The 27,911-nt window shown below is 38.7% G+C and overlaps 1 protein-coding gene across 3 annotated transcripts in view; it reads right to left on the reverse strand.

Moving 5' to 3' along the window:
- The window catches only part of Neto2 (neuropilin and tolloid like 2), a 47,762-nt gene extending 21,295 nt beyond the window's left edge, over window positions 1–26,467 (reverse strand). Inside the window, exons 1-4 of one of the 3 annotated variants that reach the window (XM_034522953.2) lie at window positions 26,196–26,467; window positions 8,701–8,757; window positions 4,478–4,618; window positions 3,604–3,852 (exon numbers count right to left, since the gene is read on the reverse strand). In XM_034522953.2, the coding sequence (XP_034378844.1) occupies window positions 3,604–3,852; window positions 4,478–4,618; window positions 8,701–8,757; window positions 26,196–26,229 (481 nt within the window). In that variant the 5' untranslated portion in view covers window positions 26,230–26,467. Of the gene's footprint in view, window positions 1–3,603; window positions 3,853–4,477; window positions 4,619–8,700; window positions 8,758–15,376; window positions 15,436–26,195 lie in introns of those variants that run through there. The other 2 variants (XM_034522952.2, XM_076915551.1) reach the window with 2 other exon arrangements.
- Between the last annotated feature and the right edge of the window lie 1,444 nt (window positions 26,468–27,911).

Below are 27,911 nucleotides of genomic sequence, written 5' to 3' on the forward strand. Positions count from 1 at the left end.
TACAAATGACTGGTCTTAAATTTCTGTGAACTGGTTCACAGAGGTAAATACTTTGTGTTTACTCTACTCAATCATATTTTTTACATTAGTCATTTTGAGAAAAACAAATCACCCTATTTTAGTTGTAATAAATTCTAGATAAAGCATAACATATGAACTATGGGGTTTTTTTTTTTTTTGAGACAAAATCTTGCATCTAGCCCAATCTGTCATCAAATGTGCTCTCTTCCTATCTCAACCTCCTGAGTAGCTGTGATTGTAAGTGTGGCACATTCACTAACCACTTTCTGGTGTAGAGGTCAGTTTTAGTACATTGACATGGTTGTTCAATAATCACTATTTTTTATTTTCAAAACTAGTTTTCATCATCAAGAAGAAAAGTTTATACACATTAAAGTATTAGCTTTCTACTTTCTAGTTCCATAAATTTTACTACTTGATGTTGGAACACAGTCCAAGAATGAGTCGAATGAGAAGTCTGAACACTTGGGAGAAAACAAGGAAACAAGACAAGAGACTTGTGACCTCAGTTTCTTCAAAACATATAATTGTTCTTGTGTTTTTATGTTCCTCCCAGGTGTAGTTGATAGGGGTGAGGTTATTTCAGCTGCTGTTATTCAGATGCCTCTATGGAAAAACATGTTTTTGTCATGTTCGGATTGTACTTGTAATTGAACACTTTATTCATGTGATTCTTCTTCGTATCTAGAGTATAAATTGCCTGATGATCTGAATAAAGTTGGCTATTGCATGAGACTTTAATCCACCTCATTCTTAGGCACCACTCTCCTAGGTTCATGTTGCCAACTAGAGCAGTGAACGACTTTAGGTAACTTATACAATTGGACTGATACAACCTTTGCTTTTTGTTTCCAATTTTCCTCAGCACATGTCTCAATTCAGCTTGGAGTCCACATGGTAGAGAGAATTGATTCTTACAAGTTATCTACTAAGCTCTGCTTATGCACAGTGGCAAACATACATACAGTAAATATGACAGATACACACCCTCTATCACCTATCAAACCATGGAAAAACCTAATGTTTATATAATTAAGTGAAAGAAGTCAACTTGAAGAGTCAACATATATGTGCTCTCTCTTTTTTTTTAAACTATTTATTTATTATATGTAAGTACACTGTTGCTGTCTTCAGACACCCCATAAGAGGGCATCAGATCTCATTACAGATGGTTGTGAGCCACCATGTGGTTGCTGGGATTTGAACTCATGACCTCCGGAAGAGCAGTCAGTGCTCTTAACCACTGAGCCATCTCACCAGCCCCCCATATATGTGCTCTTAACTGTACATGATACAGAAATAGGAAAACATGGCCCAGAGGTTGCCAGAAATTTAGAGTGAGGGAGAGATGTGCAGTGGAATATATGAAGTTTCTAGGCAGTGAAACTGCTCTGCATAATAACAGTTGATATATGATATTTATCATATATACTTATCATGGGACATATCATAGCAAAGGTGAACTATATTATAGTGAAGCTAACGACTTTGGGTAATTATGATGTACCCATGGTAATATACTGATACCACTTTTGGCAAAATGTGGAAATAGATGTGGAGGCATGAGAACCACTTCCTGCTCAATTTTGCTGTGAGCTTAAAATTGTTATTGAAGTCTGTTAAGCAAGTTTTCCTATTTGAAAATATTGTCCTTTCAGTATTAGATAGATAAAAGTAATGCAAATAACTTACATAATGCTCATTGATTCAGGTTCAAAGTGGTTTTATTTTTTAAGGAAAAAAAAGCTAGTAATAGAGCTTTATGCATAGCATGACCAGTTTTGTAAAAAGCCTATTGAGTAAAAAAATCTATCTTAAGAGATAACTACCAAATTTTCATAATTTTAAGCATAAAGTGACAAGATAATTAGTTTGATTTTTGTATTTTTCAATTAACAAATTTCTCTCAGAAAAGTGAAACAAAAACAATTATACACTTGCTGCACAAGGTTATTTTTTCATTCTGTTAAGTTTGTAAGCTCCTTGAGCACAATAACATACTGATCTCTCAGTTTCTACATCAGACTATAGGTACTTTTCACTGGATGAAGCTTTGGAATTCTCACAGAATTTGATCAGGATGCTTATCTGGTGTAGGGAAGACCTACATATAGTAGGCTGACAGTGTAATAGTGCCCAGATATATCCACATCCAAATTCCTGTGAATTGTACTTTATATGGTTATAAAAAAAAAGAGTGGATATTGTATTACAATACAAAATATATCAATAAGAATTTTAAGAAGACTGGGTTTGAAGAAATGGACCAGCAACTAAGAACACTTGTTGCTCTAATCAGGGAGAATGGAATTTCTGTTCCTAGCACCCACAGGGCAGCTCATACCACCTGTAATTCGCTTCAGGGGACACGATGCCCTCTTCTGGCCTCTGTGGACACCCTGTGCATATATGTACATGCAGATACAGACACAGAAATAAATAAGTAGGTATATAATTAAATAAGAAAAAACATTTTAAGACAAAAAAGTGAAGTCATAAGTTAGAGCAAATATGGTCACAAACACAGAAATGTTGAGATAGTCTTTTCAAACAATGGAAAACATAAAGAACAGACTCTAGCTGGTTGTGGTGGCACACGCCTTTATTAATCTCAGCAGAGCCAGGCAGTGTTCATGGCTAGCACCATCTACACAGAGTTCTAGGACAATCTAGGGCTACATAGAGAGACTGTCTCAATTCTGCTCCTTCCCAACAAAATTAAACATATTCAGTTCCTAGAGGGAGTGAGGCTTTATTGGATTTTGGAATTTTTGGCCTCTAGAACTACAACAAATTGTTTTCTCTTTCTTTAAGTTACCAGATTTATATTAATTAGTTATGTCAGCCCCAGGAAATGAATACAGAAGGTATAACTACTTTACTATTGTCAAGTCTCAGGCACAACTTTGTGCTTAAGCGTATAGCGGTTGGACAGTAGAGAAGACTAAATCCCAGATCTAGCCCTCTAAATGCAGATGCAGTATTAATTTTATTGTTAAATAGTGTCTAGTGTACTTATAGATAGTTAATAAGTACAATTAAAATAATCTGCAAAATACATTTTGAAAATTATGAAAAGAATGGATTGAATTATTTTTTAAAAAAAATATATTTTTATGTTGTTGGTCTTAAATTGTGCCCTAAAAGATGTTTAAGAAGAAAATGCAACTTTATCTGATAAACCACAATATTAGAATGATATATGGCCTATTGTTCCCTTTTAAAATTTTTTCTTTGCTTATTCTTCAACTGATTTTGACTACGACAATTTCTTTAGTCTTAACCTAATTACCTTGATCAAATTATCCTTTGCTCTTTTAAAAGTATTTTATTTTTTGTATATAAGTGCTTTATTTACATGTGTGCCTGCATGACAGATGGGGACATCAGATTCCACTATAGATGGTTGTGAGGCATGATGTAGTTATTGGGAATTGAACTCAGGACCTTTGGAAGAGCTGCCAGTGCTCTTAACTACTGAGCCATCTCTGCAGCCCAAATTATCCTTTTCTAACCTTAAGCTTCTAAAATCAGTGATATATCGAGAGGTAACTTATTTTTTAAGGACACTTAATTTGTTACCTGGGATGAATGAGTATTTTGCTCGAAATCCTAGTCCTTCAAGTTCTTCATCAGAACTAAATTTAATCCACATGAATCTTCCCGTTGACCTAATTAATGCAGGGCTTTTCATGCCACAGTAACGATCTATAAGAGGAGAGAAGCCAAATGGCCCATCTCGAACTTCCAAGTGATCAAACCGACATTCAAACGATGGCTCTATGTAATAGCGTTCATCAAAGGTCAGCTCTATCCGTTGACGAGGGGCAGCTATAAAGAAGAGTAAGCAAACAGGGCAGGATGAAGTAGACATATATATGTGGACAGATAAGACAAACAAATCAGTCCCTTTAGTGCTTCACATCAGAGAACTACACTGGGGACTATGCACGTAAAAGCCATAATAAATCTCTTTCATAGGAATAATCACGCTATGTTGTAGAATTACAGTAACATTTCCCTGTGGCATATGACATTTATTAAATTAGCTAAATATACTTGGTTGACTAAAATTAGGAGAGGTGAAAGGCTAATGCTTGCTTACTTTATAAAAAATAATGTACCACATGTGGTGTATCATATGCGATATGGAGAAAACAAGAGCTCATCAACACGAACAGAGGCCCAGCGAGATACATCGTGAACTTACATTCCTTATCAGAGAAGTTTCTCATATATAGTTACGCACTTAGTTGAAATTAAAAATTAAAAATTCCCATTAATATTTAACTATCATTTTGTTAATGTATTCAATATTTATAAATCTTTATTTTTATTTAACTCAACCATGTTAAATTTTTGTTCCAACTTGTTTAAACAGAGCATTTAGCTAATGCCTTCAGTTTTACAGAGAAGTAAAAGTTCATCTGACAAAAGAAAAAGATTTGTCAAATACCTTCCAAAATATAGATACACTCCTTGTTTGGTGGATATGAGTCAGGATAATTTGGTGAAGCAAAATGACCACCATTGCTGGTTCGAACCCAAATGCCGCACTGGGTTGCAGGAATGTGCTTGATTCCAATATTTTGTCCATCTTGAACAGAATTTCAAATATCATTACAGCAAAACATAATAAGCATTCTTTTCCTTCCCGCAACACAAAACTACTGCCTACTCTGTTGCATATATAACTTCATAAGAACCACTGACAAGTGAGTATAACCAACTGAGTGCAGCAGAAGTACAAGAAAGCTTCTTAGACTTATTTTGAAAGCCTGATAGTAGAGGATAAGTTTGTCACGAAGTTTGACAACCTGAGTTTGATCCCCAGAAGCCATGGTGGAAGGGGAGAATCTGCAAGCTGTCTTCTGACCCACATGTGAAGTGGCACATTTTGTTTTTCAAGATAGCGTTTCTCTGTGTAGCCCTGGCTGTCTTGGAACTCACTCTGTAGACCAGGCTGTCCTGGAACTCAGAAATCTGCCTGCCTCTGCTTCCCGAGTGTTGGGATTAAAGGCGTGCGGCAGTGGCACATTTTTTTTTTTTGGTGAAGGTAAAGTAGGATTAATGAACTGAGGACAACCAGGGGCAGCTGAGGTTGGAAATGGCGACTTAAAAATTTCCTCAATAATAGTCCTAGGTTTCTCCAACTTGGTCTCTTGAAGTAACAGAGACTTGTCAGGAAACAGATTTATTTTTGAGGACTCCATTATTTATCTAAGAAAGGGTTAATCATACAGATCAGAGAGTCCCAAATGTCAGTTCAAATCTAAGGTAAGAACCATGGTAAACACATCGTATCTATACCTATAGACAACTCAAGATCAGCTGTAGTGTTCTGTTAAAATATAATACATATTAAAATATAAACACATATATAAGTGTATCCATACAAGTTAAAATATAAGTACATATATAAGTTAAAATATAAGTACATAAAAAGATAACTAGGAATTTGAAGAAAGCTTCTAGCATGAAAAATAGATCGGAAAACAGAATAAAGCAACACTAGGTACGTGCAATGAAATTAAACAACAAATCCAAGTTATCAACCATCCAACCAGCAACAACAGGGCTTTATGTAATTTCCCCAGAGACAGGAAAGAAAATATATTCATAAAATAAAAAGCCCCCTTTTTTGAGACAGGGTTTCTCTGTATATCCTGGTTATCTTGGAACTTGCTCTGTAAATCAGGCTGGCCTTAAACTCAGAGATCTGCCTGCCTCTGCCTCCCAAGTGCTGAGATTAAAGTATGCCACCACCACCTGGCTAAGAAGCACATTTGTAAAAAAAAAAAAAAAAAAAATTAATAGAAGCAAGCTTCACCAAATAGAGAAAAGGAAAAACTCCGCAAGTTCAGGGCAGAGACAGGATGCCTGTGGTGTGCGTTAGCTTTACTGGACTGTTCAGTGCCCTTCAATTGCTCATTTGGTTGCTTTCACACATCAAAAGAGCTGGGGTCACTGTTTCAGAGACAGGCTCATAGAGACTTAAATATTTTCTGGCTCTTTGCATAAAAAGTTTTGTAATTCTTAGTTTATGTAATAAAAATTGAGGAAGTCTCATCAGATTGAACAAAATATGTGTGAAACTACAGAAAAATAAAATTTTATATTTAATTCATTATTAAATTTCATAATAAACCCACCACTTTGTATAAAAGTAATGTGATGGTTTGCATATGCTTAGCTTGGGGGAGTGACATTATTCAGAGGTGTGTCACTTGTTGGAATAGATATGTCATTGTGGGTGTGGGCTTTAAGACCCTCATCCTAGCAGTCTGGGAGCCAGTTTTCTCCTGTTTTCCTTTGGCACAGATGTTGAACTCTCAGCTCCTCCTGTGCCATGCCTTCCTGGATGCTGTTATGCTCCTATGTTGATGGCGATGGACGGAACCTTTGAACCTGTAAGCCAGCCCCAATTAAATGTTGTCCTTATAAGAGTTGCCTTGGTCGCCAGGCAGTGGTGGTGCATGCCTTTAATCCCAGCACTTGAAAGGCAGAGGCAGGCAGATTTCTGAGTTCAAGGCCAGCCTGATCTACAGACTGAGTTCCAGGACAGCCAGAACTACACAAAGAAACCCTGTCTAGAAAACCAAAAAAAAAAAAAAAAAAAAAAAAAAAAAAAAAAAACAAAAAAAAAAACCCCCAAACCCCAAAAAAACAAAAAAAAAAAAAAACAACAACAACAAAAACCAAAACCAAAAAAACCAAAAACCAAACCAAAACAAAAAGAGTTGCCTTGGTCATGGTGTCTGTTCACAGCACTAAAACCCTAACTAAGATAAGTAATAAAACCCAAGAAGGCTGTAAGTAAATAGTTTGAATTCCTGAAAAGACATAAATAACAGTGAAAATGGAGGAAATTTAAAAAATTGAACAAAATCAAAATATTCCTAAACCCAAAGACAGAATTCATATTGAAAAACTTAATGAGTGTAGAGTTTTATGTTTATTTGTTTGTTTGTTCATTTAATTATTGATAAGATGGGTTTTGAAATGTCTCCCAGGGAAGATCAGGCCAGCGTTGAATTTGTTAACCTCCTGCCTCAACCTCACAAATGGCATGGATTAAAGGCATGCACCACAAGGCCTAGTTCTGAATGCTGATGGAACCTGAATTATGATGCAGTTACATCTATAAGGATAGTCTAACAGAAAGAGAATGCTTATGATGTGTAAAAGGGTGAACAGTAGGTATGTCAATTACCAATACCTCATGTTTCATGGCGAGAAGTTAGGAGCTAATCTTTAAAACTGAAATGACAAAAATGCAGCAGCTATTTAAAGTATGTTATATAAAGATTCTGAAAATTGAAAAAAAAAAGCAGCTATTAGTGGGTTAAGATGGTTTAGAGCAGTGGGTCTCAACTTTCCTAATTATGTGACCGTTTAATATAGTTCCTCATGTTGTGGTGACCCCTAATCATAAAATTATTTTCATTGTTATTTCATAACTGTAATTTTCCTACTGTTATGAATTATAATGGAAATATTTTTGGAGATAGAGGTTTGCCAAAAGAGCCAGTCCAGAAACACAAGTTTAGAAAACCACTAGTTTAGAGGGTAGAAGTTCATGCTTTGCAAGGTGATGACATGGCTTCTGTCACCACAACTCAGGAAGCAGCAGGAGAGAACCCACGTCCCAAAGCTGTTATACCCTGTGGATGGCACTGTGGCAACATGTGTCCATCCTTTTCCACACAAAATAAAGACAAAGTTTAAAACAGTTATTTCCATAAAGCAGGAAATAGGAAGAATAGAATGAAAAGTTGATTTTTTTCTAACTGTTTAATATACTTTGATTTTTATCATTTAAACATATAACTTTGATGAATATAAAAAAAAGTTGTACAGAAAATGCACTAAACTCTGACATAAAATTTGCTTCAAAAAATCACACTATCAATTACAATAGGACTAACTGGCTTTGAAGACTATACTGAAAGACTTTACTTGTTCACATTTGAAAAGACACTTTTATTTTTGTTAGTGATAGAACTGTGAATTTCATTTAATTTTTAGATGTAATTAACAGTGTACTAAAAGCTACCAGTGATGTTGGGTTTAAACAAGTTTATCAGCCAAGCTTTTTGTAGACAATTTAGTTAACTGTAGCTGATTTTGGCTAAACTGAGGTCCATAGGTTGATAGAAAGCTTTAGGTCATTGCAATCAATACTCAAGAACAATGTGTTGGTAAATATTTTTGTCAACTAAGCTAGAGTCATCAGAGAGGGCACCTATACTGAAAAAAGAAATGCTTTCAGAAGACTGGCCTGTAGCATGGGGCATTGTCTTGCCTAATGATTGATGTAGGATGGCCTAGCCCACTGTGGGTAGGGTCATCCTGGGCAGTTAGTTCTGGGTGCTCTAAGAAAGTAGGCTGAGGAAGCCACGAGGCATAAGCCAGTAAACAGTGTTCCTCTATAAGTGGCTGCTTCAGTTCTTGTTTCTAGATTCCTGCTCCACCTGGTTCCTATTCTGACTTCTTTTGATGATGGACTACAACGTGAGACTGTAGGCCAAATAAATCCTTTCTTCTTTCAAGCTGGTTTTGGTCATGGTATTTTATCACAGTAACAGAGATCAAACTAAGAAAAGATTATGACATAGCATTCTAAAGTTGAAATTCTTTCAAACTGAAATATGCCATGTACCACTGTCCATACATTACCTTGGGTCTTTTGGGCCACAGCAATCCCTTCCACTACAAGTACTGTTATTAGCAACACTAAAGAAAAGACAGAAGAAAAAAACAGTTAAAAAGTTGAATTGATATTACATTTTACTAAGTCTATAATGAAAATCTGATTACAATAAGATTAATAACTAAAATTACTTTTTATTAGATGGGTAGTGTTATAGAGGCCAAGGTGGCTTTGAACTCAAAATTTTCCTTCCTTTATCTTCCAAGTGATACATTATAAAAATGTGCCACCACACTTGGTTTAAAAATCACCGTTCCTTACCAACATTCACTACTGAGTCTTTAAAATACTGAATGTTATATCCTCGGGCCGGTGAAATAGTCGGCTCATTGGGTAAAGGTGCTTGTCACTGAGCCTGATACCCTAAGTTTGACCTCTGGAATCTGCATGGTTGTCCTCTGACCTCCCATGACTCCCATGGTGGGAATGTGTGAACATGTGAACACATATGCACACACTCACATATTCACAATGTAAATAAATGAATGCTATATACTATTTGACCCCGAATACAACCAAAGAAAAGACATAACTGATCTTGTACTTGTTTATATAAGTACTAATAGATACTATATGACATTTTTTTTTCAATATGAAAGCAAGCTCACATATATGTGTTGTGCAGGATTTTGCTAAGCCTAACTATTCTATTTACTCTACCTGGAGAGTATTTATGCATTCGGCTAGCTTTGCAGAGTGTTCTACCAAAGGTCAACTGGATAACCTGACTTTTAAAAGTCAACTGAAACTGCTATTGTGCATCTCTGTGCTGTGGTTTATTCTATAGCAAGAAGCCATATTCAGACACTAAAGCTATTTTATTCCCCTCCCCCAAAATTTGAGACCCAACCAACAATACATTTCTTTGTTTTTTTGTTTTTGTTTGTGTTTTGGGGATTTTAAAGATATTTTTATAAATAGTGCCTTCTTCCACTGAATGGAAATATACTACCAGCCTGCCCAACTACTATGTGACCCGGAATAGGTATTCATTTAGTCAATAGCACTTATGAAGGGGACATTCTGTGAAGGCAAAGGTATGGCTAGACAAAGCAGCAAAATGCCTAACAGTATGGATATCAGGAAACAGGCAAACATAGGAGTGAATACAGGAGTTTAGACTTTCCTTATACCACTATACTAGCTGCGAAGCCTTTTTAGCTTATTTTACTTACTTGCAAAATCAGGAAGATGCACTAATATTAAGGGACTATTCTCACTCATGTGCATATCATACCAGCATTCTGCTAAATTAATGGTAGATATTAGGACAGTCAGAATCTTCACAGAGTCAGTTGTCAAAGACTAAAGAGACGCTTACAGATTATATAATGGAAACAGAGAATGAAACTAATATTCATATATTTTTTGGAAATAAAAGAATGAATGAAGTGAGGAAAATATTGGGAAGAGATATATTCTGCCAGACCTTATTGGACTTGAACCCATGTGGAATAAATACAGTGATATAACAGTTTAGAAAAAGGAAGATTAAGATTAGAAAGTAAAAACTCCTAAATACCATGTTGATGGATTTGGACTTTCAATTACAACTATAACCACTATAGGCATTAATCAACTAATTTGCGGTGCTAGGGAATGAACCCATAGCTTTGTGCATGCTAGCTAAGTGCAGTAAAATTTAACTACATGTCTAGTTTCTCACTATAAGTTTTTATTTTTATTTACTTTTTTTCTTTGTTTTGTAGTCAGGATTTTATTAAGTAGCCTTGGCTGGCCTGGAACTGCTAGGTAGACCAGGCTGGCCTAGAAATCAGAGATCTGTTAGGATTAAAAGTGTGCATCTAATCACTCATTTTTTAAACCAAGAGAATATATACTGCATGTAAGTCTCAAACCGATACCTTAATAGTTGTGTGGAGGCTAAACTTATAAAAAGACCATTTGAGAAGTAATGGTGATGTACTGAAGCAGAGAAATGATTGTGGAATTGGAAGAGAGAGAGAGAGAGAAAGAGAGAGAGAGAGAGAGAGAGAGAGAGAGAGAGAGAGAGAGAGAACAAGAACACACAGGTTTATTTAATAGCATGCCTTCAGTTATTAACAAGGTCCTCAATATAAAGTTCTTGTCACTTATTTTACATCTTAATATATAAATACCTTCATCTTTGGTTTCTTGAATCCATATTAACTTTTATCTTCTCTCAACTATATTAATTGCCTTTCTCTTTTTGTTGGTTACGGACAAAAAGATCTCATGCAGGAATGAACAATCCTTTTTTTTTTTTTATTAAAAATTCCCATTTTAGGTGTGGTAGTGCATGTCTTTAATCTCAGAACTCAAGAGGCAGAGGGTCTCAGTGAGTTCTAGGACGGTTAGAGTTACATGGTGAGCTCCTATCTCAAAACCAAACCAAATCAAACCAAACTAAACCCAAAACACTTTCCATCTTTATATTAGAACTGAGCCTGGAACTTAAAAACAACTACAACAACAAAATGAGAAGATTTCTGATTAGAAAAACAAAACAAAACAAAACAAAACAAAACAAAACAAAACAAACTCTCAACCTCAAAACATTAGGAACCAAAGTAAAACATCTACTTATGTCAATTATCCTGTCAGAGGAAGCTGTCTCCTATGGTGTTTCATTCAGATGAACATAACTGGTCAATAATTTTTGTTCCTGTTCTTTTCCTTACAGAATGATATGTATAAAAAACTTTCATGTTTTCAAATTTATAACTTATAGCTTTAAAGCTAGTGCCACAAAGCTAGTAGACAAGGTAAGAAATCAACAAACACGGACTGGAAAGGTGGTTCAGGGATTAAAAGCACATAATGCTCTCGTAGAGGACTGGGGTTCAGTTCCCAGCACCCACACGGTGCTCAAAACCACCTGTAACTCCAGTTCCAGTGGATCCAATGTCCTCTTCTGGCTTCCAAGGGTACCAGGCACACATGTGGTGCACATACATACCTGCAGGTAAACATTCATACATATGAAATAAAAGCAACTAGTCTTTAAAAAAGACATTAACAACAGAAGCCAGGAAACCAATAGTACAAGTATGATAAAAAGAAAAAAACTGTGTCAAAAAATTAAAAAGATAATAGGCAAAAAACACTCATACACATAAAATTTAAAAACAAATGGTTCTGGGATAGTATATTAATCATAGAACTAACTAAGTCCCAGATTCGTGTGTATGTGTGAATAGTTTTAACAAAATAGAAACAATTTTTAAATTTTATGTTTTATTAAAATATAAAATATGCATATTTTATATACACATAGGAAAAGCAGTTATCTCATCAGCAATATGTACCAAAAGAATTCATCTTTATTAATATTAAGCAATGTAGATCTGGGGCTACAGTGAAGGCTCAGAGGTTAAGAGCAGTTGCTATTCTTTCAGAAGACCAGAGTTTGTAGCACTCAAATCCAGTGACTCAAAACTGGCTGTAACTACAGGCAGATCTCACACCTTCTAACAGCTTCTTCAGACATCTGCACACATGTGACATACATATTCTCTCTATTCCTGTCTCTTATACACTTACACATTAATAAATATTTAAATAAAATGTAGCTCTAATAAAAACAAAACATGTATCACTAGGAAAAAAATTTAAGGCAAAAAGATAGACTTCCATCAGTAACATGTAAACTGGGGAGACAGAGCTATGGGCATAAACTGTTAGTGTGATCCAAAGGAATGAAGAAGGTCTGGCTTATATAAAGTTATTGCCTAGGTTCTCAAGCTGGCTGGCCCAAGTGTTCAGTTCTTGCTGGTTAATATTTAAAGTTTAAAACTGGGTGTGATGGTGTACACATGTAGCTCCAGGACTCAGGAGGTACAGACAGGTGGGTTTCTGTGAGTTCCATGGTCTACATAGTGAGTTCCAGGTCATCTAGGGCTACATAGTGAGTTCCAAGGCATCTAGGACTGCATAGTGAAACCCTGTCTCAAAATCAAACCAAGCCACCAAACAAAACATAACACAGCCTACTGTAAGTCAAATAGCTCATTAGTTAGATTTGTTTATCTTGGCAGCTGAAATAGGAATATGAGTAAGTAGAGGACCCCAAAGTTCAGCTTGTGGTTTCTCCACACAAAAAGAGTACATATATGGCACCAACCTACCCTTCTGTCAGCAAATTGTTACCAGACTTCATTTTTAATGTAGCCAGTTGCATGATACTCCTGGAACCAACTGTCAGTGACAGCATCTAGATATCTATGGGATCTCCAAAACCTCTTGGGTTAAGTGGGGTTTGGCTTCTTGTTGAAATGAATCTAGAGTCTTAAAAGGTTTTAACATTACACTGAGTTTGGTTAGAGAGTTTTTTGTAGTATCTGTTAAAACAGGTTATGGTGCTCTTAAAGAGAAAGTCAAATGACATTCCTAGTATAAAGAGAATCATTGGAAGTGCTAAGGGAAAATGCCAGAGGGGACCAGTGCCAGATAAGACACTTTTAGAGATTTAGCCAACTTTAAGAATTTAAAAGTTTCCAATTCAACTGGCCCAAAGTATTCAGGTACAATTTGAGGATCTTGGAATAGAACAAACACTGCCCTATGCAACAAGGACTATTATTTAGGAGCACATGAGCACAGGGGTCTAAGGAGATCTGGTTGGGCTTCATGGTCTTTGGCAGTAGAACTGGTGACTGTGTTAACAGCACAGAAGGGGACAGTGTGATGACTGGGGTAAAAGCACTTTCTGAATAAGGCTAAGTTCAATCCCCAGAACAGACTCCTTAGAGGTGTCCTCTGATCTCCATGAGTATGTTGTTGCACATGTATGCCTTCACTCACACACAACAATAATAATAAGAAAAACTGAAATCCCATAAAAGGAAAAGTTTCCAGTTATGTATTCATTCTAGAAAGTACCAATTTCTAGCAAAGATCGTAGTATTTTTCCACGTCTAGCTCAACCACCAGGATAATTCCTCTTGGTAAATCATACCCTTAGGAATGCCTCCAGCTGTTATTATAATGAAGGGTTGGCATAAGGGTAATTACTCTGAAATAATTTTAAAAAGCCTCTCTCTACACTGTGTTATCTGGGCTGGGTATAGTAGTCTATTTGTAAGATGGACTTACATGGCCAGATATTCAAGAGGTAGGTACCTCCAATTTCTAATTGCCAAGACTTGTTCTAGTAGCACAAATGAAAATAATCCCAATAGAGACACAAATAAGCCCTGGCATGTTTTTAAGGTTAAGATGACTTTCAGTGGAGAGGGAGGTAAGAAGAAAACTAGGCAGAAGTTCATTGGGTTTTTGATGGGTGAGGGTAGGTTTTTCAACTGACCAGTACAAGTTGGAAGGTTCATTTTGGTAACAATGGAGTTTAGTTTTTTTTTTTTTTTTTTTTTTTTTTTTTTTTTTTTTTTTTTTTTAAAGAATTGCTCTAGAGGCAGAAAAAAAGTTAAGGAAAAATCTGTGCAGGGCAGTAGGGATGACTAGGATAGCCAGAACAATAATGAAAATCACTATGGTGGAGAAGACATAAGGATCAGGGAGTTGCTAGAGGTTATGATTCTCTCTCATGGTGGGTCAAACTAGCTGAGGTAGTAAAGACCTTTAGAAGTCTGTTAGAAGAGGATTAAAGAATTGGTCTGGATGCCACTTTATATGACAAACACAGAGACATTATAGGACTATGAAGAAAGAAATGTATCACAGGAAAGTAGTGTAAAGAAAATCCACAAGTTTCCAGCTAGATGCAAATTCATTTTTAAGTTGTATTATTCTTATCCTGGTTCTTGGGAGAAGCTGTTTTCTCAGATTGTCATTTTATTTCTTGTGGAATGTAGGCTTTTATTTAAAACTTGATTCTGGTACTAGTGGCAGGAGTTGAGGTCTACTAGCTGAGATTGAAAGAGTCAGGAGACTGTTGTAAATGGTACAACCCTAGAAATGAACCTCACACCCATACTCTTCAGCTTAGCTGTACACAGGTTGAAAAAAGTTTCCATGATGGGAAAGGCATAGGTTAATAGTATTGATGAAATTCCTTCAGTTGGGGCTAATAGGGAACCTAAACTAATATCTTTTCTAATACACTCTTCTAGGCTTTGGGATGCAAGAGATTGAAGTAATATTTAACAAAGGTAGCAGTATACTGTAATGCTCATATCTGCTAATGAGCACAGGCTGGTGAGGTAATTTGTCTGACACTTAGATGCTAAGTGCATTGGGCAGACAGTAATGATTCCAAAAGGAGATAAAAATGTCTTCCTGTAGGAGTGGAGAGCTGAGGGGAACTGAGGGAAGGGCCTTGGGGAATGGCCTGAGTTCTTACCAACTATGCCCTTCCACTGGTCTGTACAACTTACCTAGATGACTGAGGATGTTAAGAAATACTGACAGGCTGATTTTACAATTTGAATAAATTGTCTAGTATAATGAATTCTTTCATCACCACAAAGTTCCTAGGGGATCCTCCTATTGAATAACATTTTCCATGATTCTAGACTAGTGCTAAGGGAAAGCTTCAACTCAAAGTGACAATATGCCAGCCAAAACCAATACATTCTGTGAGGTGGTAAGGTGAATACACTTCATCAGACCTCAAATGGACCATCAGACAGTGGGAGATGACCCTGGAAGCATGATTTGGCTTTTCAGGGTTATTCTAGGGACATATTTACAAAGTCAACATACTTAATGAGAGTGATGAGTAAGGGCTTCCAGTAGTATTGCGTTTCCTATTTGACCACTTTGTCAATATCCTAGGAAGTCAAGACACAAAAGATAAAAATTAATTGTGCAGGATGGGATGCCAATTAAGATCTACCTAAAGATGTCACTTAAATGATGCTCCTGTCCCCCGCCTCCATTTCCCACTCCTAGTCATGCAGAAAATAGCTTGATCCTCTATTAGTTGGTGGCTCAAACCTAAGGTTGGGGAGGACACCAGACAGCTTATAGTCACTATGACATTGATATGCTTGTTTCTTGAAAGACTGCCATCTAAAGTTCGTGTACTTTTGTTTGAACTCTTGGAGTTTTAATGACATCCAAGGATATGGTCCTTACTTTTATTGGTTGTCCTAAGAAAGTAAAAATTCTCTGCCCTTATAGAGTATACCCAGGTTAGATATGACCCTCAAAATGTATCCACTGACTGTATAATCAGTGAATAGAGCTCTATGTTGTAGTAAATATTATTTGGGGGTTTCTACCTCACCTTAGATCATTTAGTTTCCAAATAAAGGATACAAACCTTTATATTTATAAAAAGCCATAAAGCATTAGAGCTGAGAGAGATCTATCCTCCATGCTATTTTGTCCACTTCCCTGTCAATAACCCTGAGCTATCAATTGCTGTGTTCTACCTGGGCTGCTCCTACTCCATCAGGTTGGCCCACATGGCCATGCACTCATGATCTAGCTACTCCATGGTGACTTCTTCCTTCTCATCCTGTCCTCTTCCCTTGTGGTCCCTGACTGAGGCCCCAAGCCCGGGAAACCTTCACAACCACCCACTCTCTTCTGCCTAGCCTAAGCTGTAGGCATCTTTACTAACTAATCAGTTTAATTTGAGGGGTGGGAGAGGGCAAGGTTTACACAACAAAAGCTGGTATATATGAAGATCTGCTCATCTTGGAGCAACCAGGTCTTCAGATACAGTATTTAGCATTTGAATACACAGCAGCCCCAGACCAACCCACGACAGCTCTAGCCTTAGAAAAAGGTTTGGATTCTATTATCTTATGAAGGGAAACTATAGCTAATCTGATTTAATAATTACTACTGGATCATCAGAGATAACATCTTTTGAAAACTGACTGTTGTATTATGTGATTCACAAAGAAGTTTCTTGTGTATGTAGTTAGGGAGGAAAAAATGATCAGTTAAGGCAAAAAAGGTCAGAAGGGACACCACAGTCTGAAAGAGGAAGCAGAACATCAGAAATGAACATATTCGGACATATTCTAACAAGTGATAGTGATATGAGTTGAGGAGGAAAATTTCATATGTGGACTTCTAGCAGAGGTATTGAGTATGTGAGAGTTGAAAATAGCTTAAATAGAGAGAAGGACACAGATGAGAGAAGATCCCATGACAACTGTTCAGTGAGACAGCAACCTTTTACATACAGAACAGACTTTGGGCCAGTTCTATTGTCAGTTCTAACTGAATGGCCTATTTCATCTTCTTAGAACTGAGGCAAGCTTCTTAGTGCCTTTTCCATATGTAAATATATGGAAAGAAGGGATGTAACTAGGATGTCACAAAGTGAGGGTTAGTGTCATTCCTTCCCTGATATTCTTGAGAAACTGTTTTCCACTGTAGAACTACTGAATAGGATTAGGACAGGACTTTTTCAGTAAATTGTAGAGAGATTAGAACACCAAAGATAAATTTAGTGGCCCGTTCTGGAGGTAACTTGAAAGTTCTAAAAATCCCCAGAAATGGCTTTGAGTACAGGGAGGAAGAGGAGGTTAAAAGTCTTAAGGGTATTAAGGGTAAGATTCAGATTCTTAAGTATCAAGCAATAACTCAAATATTTAGAGGAATTTTAATGCAGCAATGTGGCTGTTTTGATCACATCCACTTTCTAGGTCTCTGTGATCTGGCTGGAATGTAGACATGCCCTTAGCACATACCTTTCATCCCAAACAATGAAGGAAGCACCCATGTTTGTGAGAGGCAGACAAAGTAAGTGATGAATCAGGGAATGATCTGATAGAATAGTATTATGTCCAACTCTCATGAGAACAGAGAGGAAAGAGAGGCAACAGAAAGAGCAGTTCAGGAGAGGAAGGACACAGTTGTACCAGGATAGCTTTACAGAGCCAGATTGTAGAGAAAGAACAAGCTAGAAACAGGTAAAGATAAAAGAAGCCAGAAGATTAGAACATATTGCCAAAGTTAGTATGAGGCCAAAAACAATTCACTCAATCACTCTCATATTCATATATATATATATATATTTGTGTGTGTGTATGTATATATATATATATATATATATATATATATATATATATATCTGATTGTTTGATAACTTCATATATGTATAAACTGAATTTTGGGTCATTTTTACATCCCTCATTACTCTCACACACTCATATACCACCTTGCTGAAACCCTGGTTTCCCCATTAAGCCTTCTTCTACTTACTTCTTCTCTCTCTCTCTCTCTCTCTCTCTCTCTCTCTCTCTCTCTCTCTCTCTCCCCCATGGAGGTTAATTATCGTTGTTTGTAAAAGCACGAGTAAGAGTTGTTTTAACGTGCCTTCTAAATAATTAATGCATTGACTCACAACTGGCCAAACTGTGGAAAATAAGTAACTGTGGAACGTTTGCATCTAACTAGAAAATCTGTATCACCCCCTCCAAGGCTTAGGGAATGTACGACCGTGAAAGGACAGCATGGTTTCTGGTCAAGCACTGGCTAGAGATGGCCAGAGACCCAGCAGGTTGGAGACCTCACAGGTTTCCCTGCAAGGGATGGCATGCATTTCGCCATGCTCCCAGACTCCAGGCTCCTGACATGAGGCCAAAGACCTCCATCGATCCGTGCCTTTCAGGCAAGTAAGATAGCCCTCTACAGCCCCTCCCAAAGAGAGGTTTGTGGCCATCCGTCACATAGACAGGTAGAGGGCATGACACAGGCTGCAGAGCCTCAAGACATCTCTATATTCATGAGATACCTAAAGGCCAGAGGGTGTAGCCAATTAAGCATTCCTTCCCAGACCCTTTTCCTCCTCACAAAAGGCCCGCCCCGAGAACACGGGGTATAGCTTCATCCATTTTCTGTCATGACAATAAACATTTTGAGACCATGGACTGCCTTTTTGGGGTCCGTTGTCAGGAACCGTGGAGGTCTTCAACTACAGAACCGTTGTCTAAGCTAGGGACCTTTCTACGTTCCACCCATGAAGACCACCAACTCAAGTGAGTTAGTGGAGCCAGCCAAGACCCAGCCAAGCAAGTTCCCTGACCAAGAGTCTCATTTCCAACCCTGGCCGCCCCTTGGCCTGGGGATCCCAACCCAAGAGCTCCGGTCCCCACAGGATCTCAAGACTGTTTTCTCCATCCTTGGAGCTGAGTCATGTAGCTTCTCACAGCCTGATGTCCACCCAGCGTGGAGTGAGCACAGTCAAATTCCTGCGCTTCTGCTTTTCTGAGCCACAGCACCAGTCTCTTGGGGTGGCAGATGCAGGATTCACAACTCCACCCAACAGGACCCATGCCCACACGTGCAACACAGCCCAACAACACCTAATGAGGGAACATCAAAGAAAAGGAGGTCCACAGAAGAGCCTGAGGTTAGAAGGAGTACTGTGATTCTGGACATGGCCACTATACTCATGAACTCACCACAGCTGTGGTAACCTGCAGAAGTCTGGGCCTGCCACTATTTCATCATGCATGGGGGAAAGGTTCATGAATTTCTCAGTACCTCTTACTGAGAAATTCTAGGAAGTTAATGGGTGCTGAGAAGGAAACACCATTTTCTTCAGTGGCATGCCTTATCAATAAATATGTTGTCTAACTCTCTTTTTGAGAAAAGGTTTCTAAATCTGGAGGTGGTCAATTTCATTAGACTGGCTGACCAGCAAGCCCTAGGAATCCTACTGTCTCTGCCTTTCCAGTGCAGGAATATAGGTATACTTCACTGTGCCTTATATGGCAAGCATAATACTCATCAAATCATCCCATCAACCCCTGGGTTTATATCTAAACCATAACACTAGTTCATCTTCAATGGCTTAAACCTTGCCTTATTTCTTTTGTGTAAGAAGATGTCTCTTTTTGTACAACTTAAGACCTCTCCATAAATCAGAGGCGGTATGAAACAAAAGGAACTTACCCAGTGTGCCTGGTATGGCCAAGTAGACAACTGAACTCTTATCTTTTTTGTTGCACATGTGTCCGTCCAGAATATTGTATGAAAACCAGAAGAATCCTTAGGATCTCAATTCTCATAACACTGAATGTCAATACAAATTTGCTAGGAAAGATTTCAAGCCTACAAGGAGGTTGTACTTCAACATTTTGCAAACTGAGGAAACAACAGCCTTTGGTACAAATCCCAAGGGTGATTTAAAAGAACAGAGAGAAAGAGAAGGAGGGAAGGAGAGGGAGAGGGAAAAGAAGAGGGGAGAGAGGGAGAGGGAAAAGGAGAGGAAAAAGGAGAGTGAGAGTGAGAGGGAGAGGGAAAGGGCAAGCAAGCGCACGCTGGCTGGTAAAGATAAACCTTTGGCTCCAGTCCTATACAGATGATGAATGGCAGCATGAAGAAAGTGCTAGGCTTGACTGGCTGATATTTAAACTTTTTTTCAGTCACAGTTAACTGGTTAGTCCTGGTAAACAAAAATAAGACTTATTTTAGGGGTTATTTTTTAAAAAATTATTTATTTTGTGTGTTTTGCCTTCATGCATGTATGTGTACCATGTGCATGCTTGGTGTTATGTATACCACATGCATGCTTGGTGTCCTCATCAGATCCCTTGGAACTGGATATACTGATGTTTGTGAGCTAAACATCTGTTCTAGGTTCTAGGAACACATGGGTTCTAGGAACTGAACCCAAATCCTCTGCAAGGACAAGTGCTCTTAATCACTGAGCCATCTCTCCAGCCTCTGGGTTATTTATCTTGACAGTTGAAATAGGAAAGTACTCAGGCAAGGATCATAAAATTCAGTTTGTGGTTCTTCTCAGAATAGAATAAAAATGAGCACCCTATACTTGCCAGCAAATAGTTACCAGATCCACTTTGAATTTAAGTTCAGTTAGCCTATTGGGATTCTTTTACAATAACTAGATTTTTAGTAAGTTTACCCAAGTGTCGCTAAAGCTATTAGAAAGGATACATTATATTCTTCTATTAGATTGTGGAGTGACACAACTTTTTGGATGTTACACCTGCTAATAAGTTATGGTTTTGTATTTTTCAAAGTTTAATGTCACCTCCAAAGTTATCAGATTAGACAGTGGTGGGTGAATGGGGTTTACTTTTAGCTATCTAGAGGTTTATAGTAGGTCTCAGGAATCTGTATCTTAACCAGTTACCTACTGATACTGGTGCTGTTGGACTTGGGGCCATACTATGAGGACCACTGCAATTGGATGATAATAATATCCTGAAAGAAACAGAGCTTGCTCTTTTCTTCTTTGATACTGACAGAGACAAGTCTGGGTCAATAATACACGGGGCAGGAGGTAGCCTGAATTGGTTTTTGAAATGCTGATCAAGTGAATTGCTTTACTCTGTTTTCTTAAGACCCTACAAACATTTCTCATTGTTTCTGACAAACCATACTTGCTATGGATCTTTGCATTTAGAAAAATCACCTCTACAATGTCTAAAACCTTCTTCTAAGAACCACTTACAGATTAAGTTTACTTGATAGAATCCTTACTTTACTTCTATGACTATTTACTAGCTTTCTAACAATCTGAGTTTGTTCCTTTCACTGATTTTATTCATTTGTATAGTTGTATTAAGACTGGAATATGTAACAGAAATAATAAAATGAGTAGTTTAAACAGGCTACTATCATATACTGATTATATAAACAAAGTAGAGACAAACAGTCAAAGCAAAGTAAAGGCTGTTATCAGAGACCCTAAACCATTCTATCTTATTCAGTTATACTTTCTATTTCCAAGGTCATTTATGACTCAATGTGGATATTAGGTTGCCAGCCATTATAGCTTCCATATTTACCAGGACTGCATCATACTCATCATGCAGAAAATATTCCTTTCCTTTAAAATAAACTTGCCCAGAATCTAAAATTATATTAAAGCAAAAAGGATATTATAAATAACAAAGTAACAGTTTCCTTAAGATGCACACATCATTGTATATTTATATCTACCAGCTAGACAGAATCACATGATCATACCTAACCCTAAGAGACTCTGGAACAATATACATTGTGAGTAACTGTGTTTTAAACTAAACTTCAGAGAATTACTTAAGCAGAGTAAAATCACTGTGTGGTGACAATCAGAAGTTTTATACTATAGTATTCTGTAGACAATTGTGCACACATCAGCTAGTTATTTTTTAAAAGTGTAATTCAGATCACACCATAGCTTTTCATAAAATCTTCTAAAAGTCTCCCATTTTATGTAAAATAAATCCATCAGCCATACTCTTTTGAGGTCCGGTGTAAGCTGGTACCTGATGACTTCTCCAGTCTCCTGATTGCTATCTACAGGTCCACGGATCTTCCTATTATTTCAATGTCAAGTACTTACGGTCTTAGGGATTAGCCCATGTTGTATGTCTACAGTTAGTCTCTGCATGGCTCATTCCTTCATTCTTACTGATTTTATGAGGCTTCTCCAATTTCTAAATAAGCTGTCTTCTTTATCATCTTACTTAATTGCTACTATTATTTATCTTACTTGTATACTATATTTATCTGATTTTTTTCATGTGTGTATGTGTGCTTTTAGTTTCCTCTTACTAAAAAGATGGGCTATGTTTGTCTGGTTCACTGACATATCTTCCCTGCCTAGAAGACTAGCCTGGCCCATAAAAGCACTCCATACAAATTAGATGAATGCACGAAGTGACTAAGCAGGAATCTGATTGCACACAGTACTGAAAGAGGTATACTAATTGACAAATTCACACTTCTGTAAAAAAAAGGAGCATGTACACAGCCCAGCTTTTTATTTGTGCATAAATGAGGGAGGATATGAAAAGAACAAACTATTTTTTCCTTCATTTTGTTTGGATACCAGATACCACTCTTGGTTTATCAACTCGGCTCACCTTACCTTTGCTAAGCAATTACCTCTTTCTAGGTCTTCTTGTTGTAAGTACCTAAGCTGTAAATATAAGGTTTGTTAAATCTAACACAAGATGACAGAATCTTTTTTTTTTTTTTAAACCAACTATATTCCAAAGCACAAAAACATTCCCAAACTTAAATCTCATATATTATTAGTGGAGAGTGAAGATAGTTGGTAAACATTAGACCACTGCAGCCTATACGTGGTGACCATCCTGCCAGGCACATTAATAAGAAAGTGACTGCAGCAGAAGTGCTTTTTCTTTCTTGCACAATGGGACACTATGCTGTTAGTACTCTGAGGGCAGCTTGTATGTTTCATCGTGATCAAAGGAGTCAACTCTCCACATCTATAGAAACTGTCATCAAATTTTCATGTGATCCAACAACATTTGAAAGAATAATTGCTGTAATTGTTGTAATTTCTAATATATTACTAATTTCTAATATATTACTCAACCTAGTTTAAGCAGAACAAAATTAAACTTTCAGTTAGTATATGGTACTCTGTCATAAGAAATATGTTGAACATGTTGAAAAGTGGGTGGCATCCCACCACAATGATAGCAGCCCTTTTAATTGTCCTTGCCTCTGAAGGGTTTCTGCTATTAAGGAAACTTTAGGAATCCCTGGTTAAATCTCCCCCTAAGAGCCTCCTTTTTAACTCAACCTTAAACTACTCCAGAAACATCAATAATTTTATTAAAGGAGAATAAATAAAAAGATGATATATTATGCTGATCAGGTACAGCCTCTAAAATTTGAAATATTGTTTGAAAAATAGGCGTAAATTTATAGTCTATTATTTTCCTATTTTATTCCCAAAGGACTGAAAGTGGTTTTGATTTAAACTGGCTTTGTAATTTACACATCTCTTTCCCTTATGGAACACCGGTTTAAAAACTTAGATTCATTATAATAAAACCATTGTTTAATATGAATTTTCAACCAATAATTACCCAGTTCTCTGTGTGTGTGTGTGTTGTGTGTGTGTTGAAGTATTAAGAGGGCTGTATTAAAAAGAAGCTCTACTGTTAAAGAGACAGCTTCCCCCTGTATCTTTTCTGTTTGAGGTTTAAGACTAAAGAACAGAAGTTAATACTCAGTTCAGACTTTTAAATATATATAAATATATATTTTAAATATATATAGCTAAGGCATAGTTAAGCTCCATTATGTCATAAACTTAACCTCAGATTATATAGCTTTGAATATCAATGCGTCTAATAGGATTTTTCTGGAGCAAATATACAGTATTTGAGAAAAAACAATTGGTTCATAGTTCCAATGTAAGATTTCCATAGGATTATACTATGATCTACCATAGACAGATGCTTGGACTCAATTTCTGTAATACCCGGAGTGGTAATAGCAGACGTGAGGTATATGCTTTCACTACTATTAGAAAGGCTTAAATAACCTAACAGAATGATGCATTTGTCTTAAGTGCTGCAAAGAAATAGTGGCATCTTTAAAAAGTAAAATTAGGGGCTAGCAAGATGTCTTAGTTGATAAATATGTTTGCTGTCAAACCTGACAATCTGAGTTCAATTCCCAAGACCAACCTCCCATGTTTTGACCTCCACATGCTGTTGCATGTGCGTGCACACACACACACACACACACACACACACACGACCATAATTTAAAAAATTACTTTCCACTCAAAACTTCACAGCAATTTCTGGTATTTAACTGGAAAGTGACCATTATATTTCAAAACAAGGATCTGAGTAAGTAGCACCTATAATTATCCACGTGTTAAATGGCTACTTAAGAGAAGAACCTCTTGATGTGAGAATTCACTTGTAAGATGCTTGAGGCTTTTTCATGCCTTGGAACACAAATAGATAGTAGATAGTAGCACTGAAAAAGAGCAGTTGTCTTAAGGCACATTTTTAATAATATTGTTTTATATAGGATATATATGCATTTGATTTGAAAAGCAAATGATTCAATATGTGCAGTAAAACCCAGGCTATCCCTTTTTCTTTCAGCCTCCAGATTGCTTTCTCAGGTTCAATTTTTTTTATTTAGTCTTTCTGGACCAAATTCGAATGTTTATAAAGCACAGTATAGAAGAATTAAAAATAGATTGTTCCCTTCTTAGCAAGCCCACAACATCACAATTTATCGCGAGCTGTAAAAATACTTCAGCATGTAAAAATAGTTCAGGTTGAATAATATTTGGAAAAAAAAATGATAAAAGCCAGATACTACACTGTTTTCACTAGAGCTCGGTCTTCATCACGGAATCTTTCTGGATAGGTGCAATAATCCGAATTGGCCAGAGATGGCAGTGTGTACCCACTGAAAAGGCACGGGCAGCAGAGCTGCAATTCCTTGAGTACCTATGGAGATTGCCCTATCCAGTTCAGTTTCGTTGAGTTCTGCAGGTAAAGCTGTGTAACAGATCCAACTGATTGTTGCGGGAGGCCACTTTCATATGGACGTGTCATTATGATGCTGGCAACCTTACTATGGTGGATTCACGATTAGAATGAAGAAAATTCCTCTACGCAGTAGAATCCCATTTGTGCATGTGGTTCATTTATTATTAAAGAGTGAAACAAGATGTTAATTTCCAAGGAAGTAACTACATAAATAAGGAGTTACAAGTAGCTACAGAATTTTGGCTTTGTTTTTATAAAATGAAAGAATTACTAAGAATTTATAGATTAACTGAAATATTCACTGGCTAGAAGGTTATTTTGGCACTGTCTGAACATACAAGAATTGATATACACATAGTTGGGTGGGTAAATATTTAAATTAAATGGCTGTAACGTCAATTAGTAATTTATGAATATTTGTCCAATTATGAAGTTTGTCTAAAACGTGGTTAGTTCAAGAATAACGAAAAGTTCCACTGAACTTTCTATTAAAACAGATTTGAAAATAAGGTGTTAACACGTACAGGAAAACACCAAAATCTGTAATTGTGCAAATAATAAGATTCATTGCTAAAACTATAACCAGTATTAACACTGTCTTACCGTGCCTCTCAATATATGAGGATTAAAAAAACCCATTCAGATATTATTCACTTGCAATTAAATCATTAGGGGATATGGAAGTCATTTACTGAATGGCGGTGTTTTTTCCTGAGATCTATGAAAGGATCAATCCAGGACGAGTTCTCGAATAAACTTTGCTTCTCAACCATCTAGAAATATTTATCTGAACCAGCACCTCCGCGGAGAGGCAGCCTCTGAGTGGCTCTGGAGCTCGGTGCTGTCGGCTCACCGACCGCTGCCGACCAGAGCATCCTCCGCACAGGACCCACAAGGCAGCAGGATTCGGCGATCCCGGGAAGGCGGCGCGGGACGCGGGGCGCGGGGCGCGGGGCGCGGGAGGCGCGCAGGGCCGCCGCGCAGCCCGGAGCCCGCAGTAATGCCGCAGCCTCCCGGCCGCAGCAGGTGGGACCCGCGGGCGACGCGGGCGTCGCGGGGCTTCTTGGAAGCCGCTGCTGCGCGTCGGAGTTGGGGCTTTTGTGCTCTGTGTGCAATCACTTTCCGCGGTGACAACTGGGGGTCACGGGCCTTCGCTTCGCACACTTTGCGAGGCGCGGAGTCGCCGGCGTCCCCCGGTCTCCGCTGCCCCTAGAGCGAGCTCGCAGCGGCGGCGGGCGGCCTGGACCAGACAAAGGGCGCGAAGGCGGCGGCGGAGCGGAGCGAGGCCTGGCCCGCAAGGGGGCGCTGTCCGCACCCGCGCTTACCTTTGAGGACCGCGCAGAGCTGCTCCAGGGCCATGTTCCTCAGCGTCGGCGCTCCGAGAGCGCCTGAGGCGGCGGCGGCGCGGCGGTCACGGCCGGGCTCGGTCGCTTCGCTCGGTCCCCATCGCCGGCCGCCGCCGCTTCCTTGCAGCGGGCGCAGCGCCTCGGCCCGCCGTGCCGGGTCCCCGACGGCCGCCGCCTCCCGGCGCGCAGAGGAAAGCCGGCGGTGGCCGCTCCCGCGGCGGGCTCCCTTGAAGTGGCGCGCGCCGGGAGCCCCGGCTCATTTAAGCAGCGAGCGCCGCGCCGCGTGCCAGCCGCGGGGCCACCGCGCACGCGCAGCCCCGCCCGCCCGCGTGCCCCGCCCGCCACTGGGCACACGGGCCTCGCGGGCGGCCCACCCCTCCCTGCCGGTGTCTTCTCGAAGCCTAGGGGCGCCCGGGTCCCGATTTTCCAGCCCCTTTCGGGGGACCTCAAGCTCAGGTGCCTTGCTGATCTCGGTGGAGGGGAGACCCCCCGCGGGGGCCCTGGACGCGCGCCCGGGTGAGTTCACCCGGCCAACGGTAAGGGTTTTTGCACTTACGGAACCTTCCCCAGCAGTTGCCAGGCACAGAGCTGCTTGAGGAATCATCCGCTTCTAGTCCTCGCCACAGTGGGCTGGAAGCTCCAGCCAGAGACGTGAAACTTTGTGTTAGCTGCAAAGACAGGAGGTCGGACTGAATCCAGAGCGTGGGTCTCCCCAAGACCACCCCTAACAACAGCCGTACAGACGGACTGCTGAGCGCCACTGGAAAGGAATTCCACGTGTCTTAACAACTGTATACTTTATACATTATCCCAGTTTCCTCCAGCTCTTTGTGCTGGCAGAGCTTCCTAAGCTCCATCCTGTTAAAACAGAAATGACTTAAATGCAGGCGGGCTACAGTCAGTATTTCACACATCGTGCATTTATCGGTTTGAGTTATGTGCATATAACAATGACTGGTGTTGGGGGGGGGGCTACAAATATTAAGGCCCTTCCGTAATTGATCTGATATATAAATGTTTATCTAGCAAATTATAGCGAAGTTAGAATGTCCAGCAACTGAACAAAATATTCCAAGGGTGTCACATTCTTTCTTTTCTTGGATTGGTCTAAGAAAGGCACAGAAGTATAAGTAATTCACAAGTTTATAAATAAAAAGAATTAACACCAATTAGCATAAAGTTGTTTAGCCCTTAGCTGTGTGCTAAGGGCTATGAAAGACGTATGACTTGGGGGTTTCTAAGGTGATCACCTGCAGTTAAGTTAAAATTGCACCCAAGAACCAGTGAATAAGGCATTTTTAGAGGCTTTCCTACAAATAAAATAATGATAAATGGGGACAGCAATAATTCAGTCTAAGTCCTGGGCAATAGTGGATAAAGAAATTGGGAAACCCTCTGAGTTTCTGGATCAGGAATACATGGTTGTTCACTGAGGGGAAAAAAAATCAGCCTGTATGATGTCATCAGAGAACCCACCATGAAAAGGGGGGGGAAAGGATGCAAAAGTTTTGGATGGCAAGTGAAGAGGGATGTAGACACAAATGTCAGTTACCAGGTAAGGAGCAAGTGTGAGCGCTGAATTCGGGACAAGCGTTCTTATCAGAAACTAAAGATTAAAGATACTGTGGGCTTTGAATGTGGAGATGCACCCAGCTCTCCACTGGTTTTAGGATGCCTGTCTCTGACCCCATTTGG

Source organism: Arvicanthis niloticus, chromosome 18, assembly GCF_011762505.2.
Source record: "Arvicanthis niloticus isolate mArvNil1 chromosome 18, mArvNil1.pat.X, whole genome shotgun sequence".
Classification (NCBI taxonomy): domain Eukaryota; kingdom Metazoa; phylum Chordata; class Mammalia; order Rodentia; family Muridae; genus Arvicanthis; species Arvicanthis niloticus.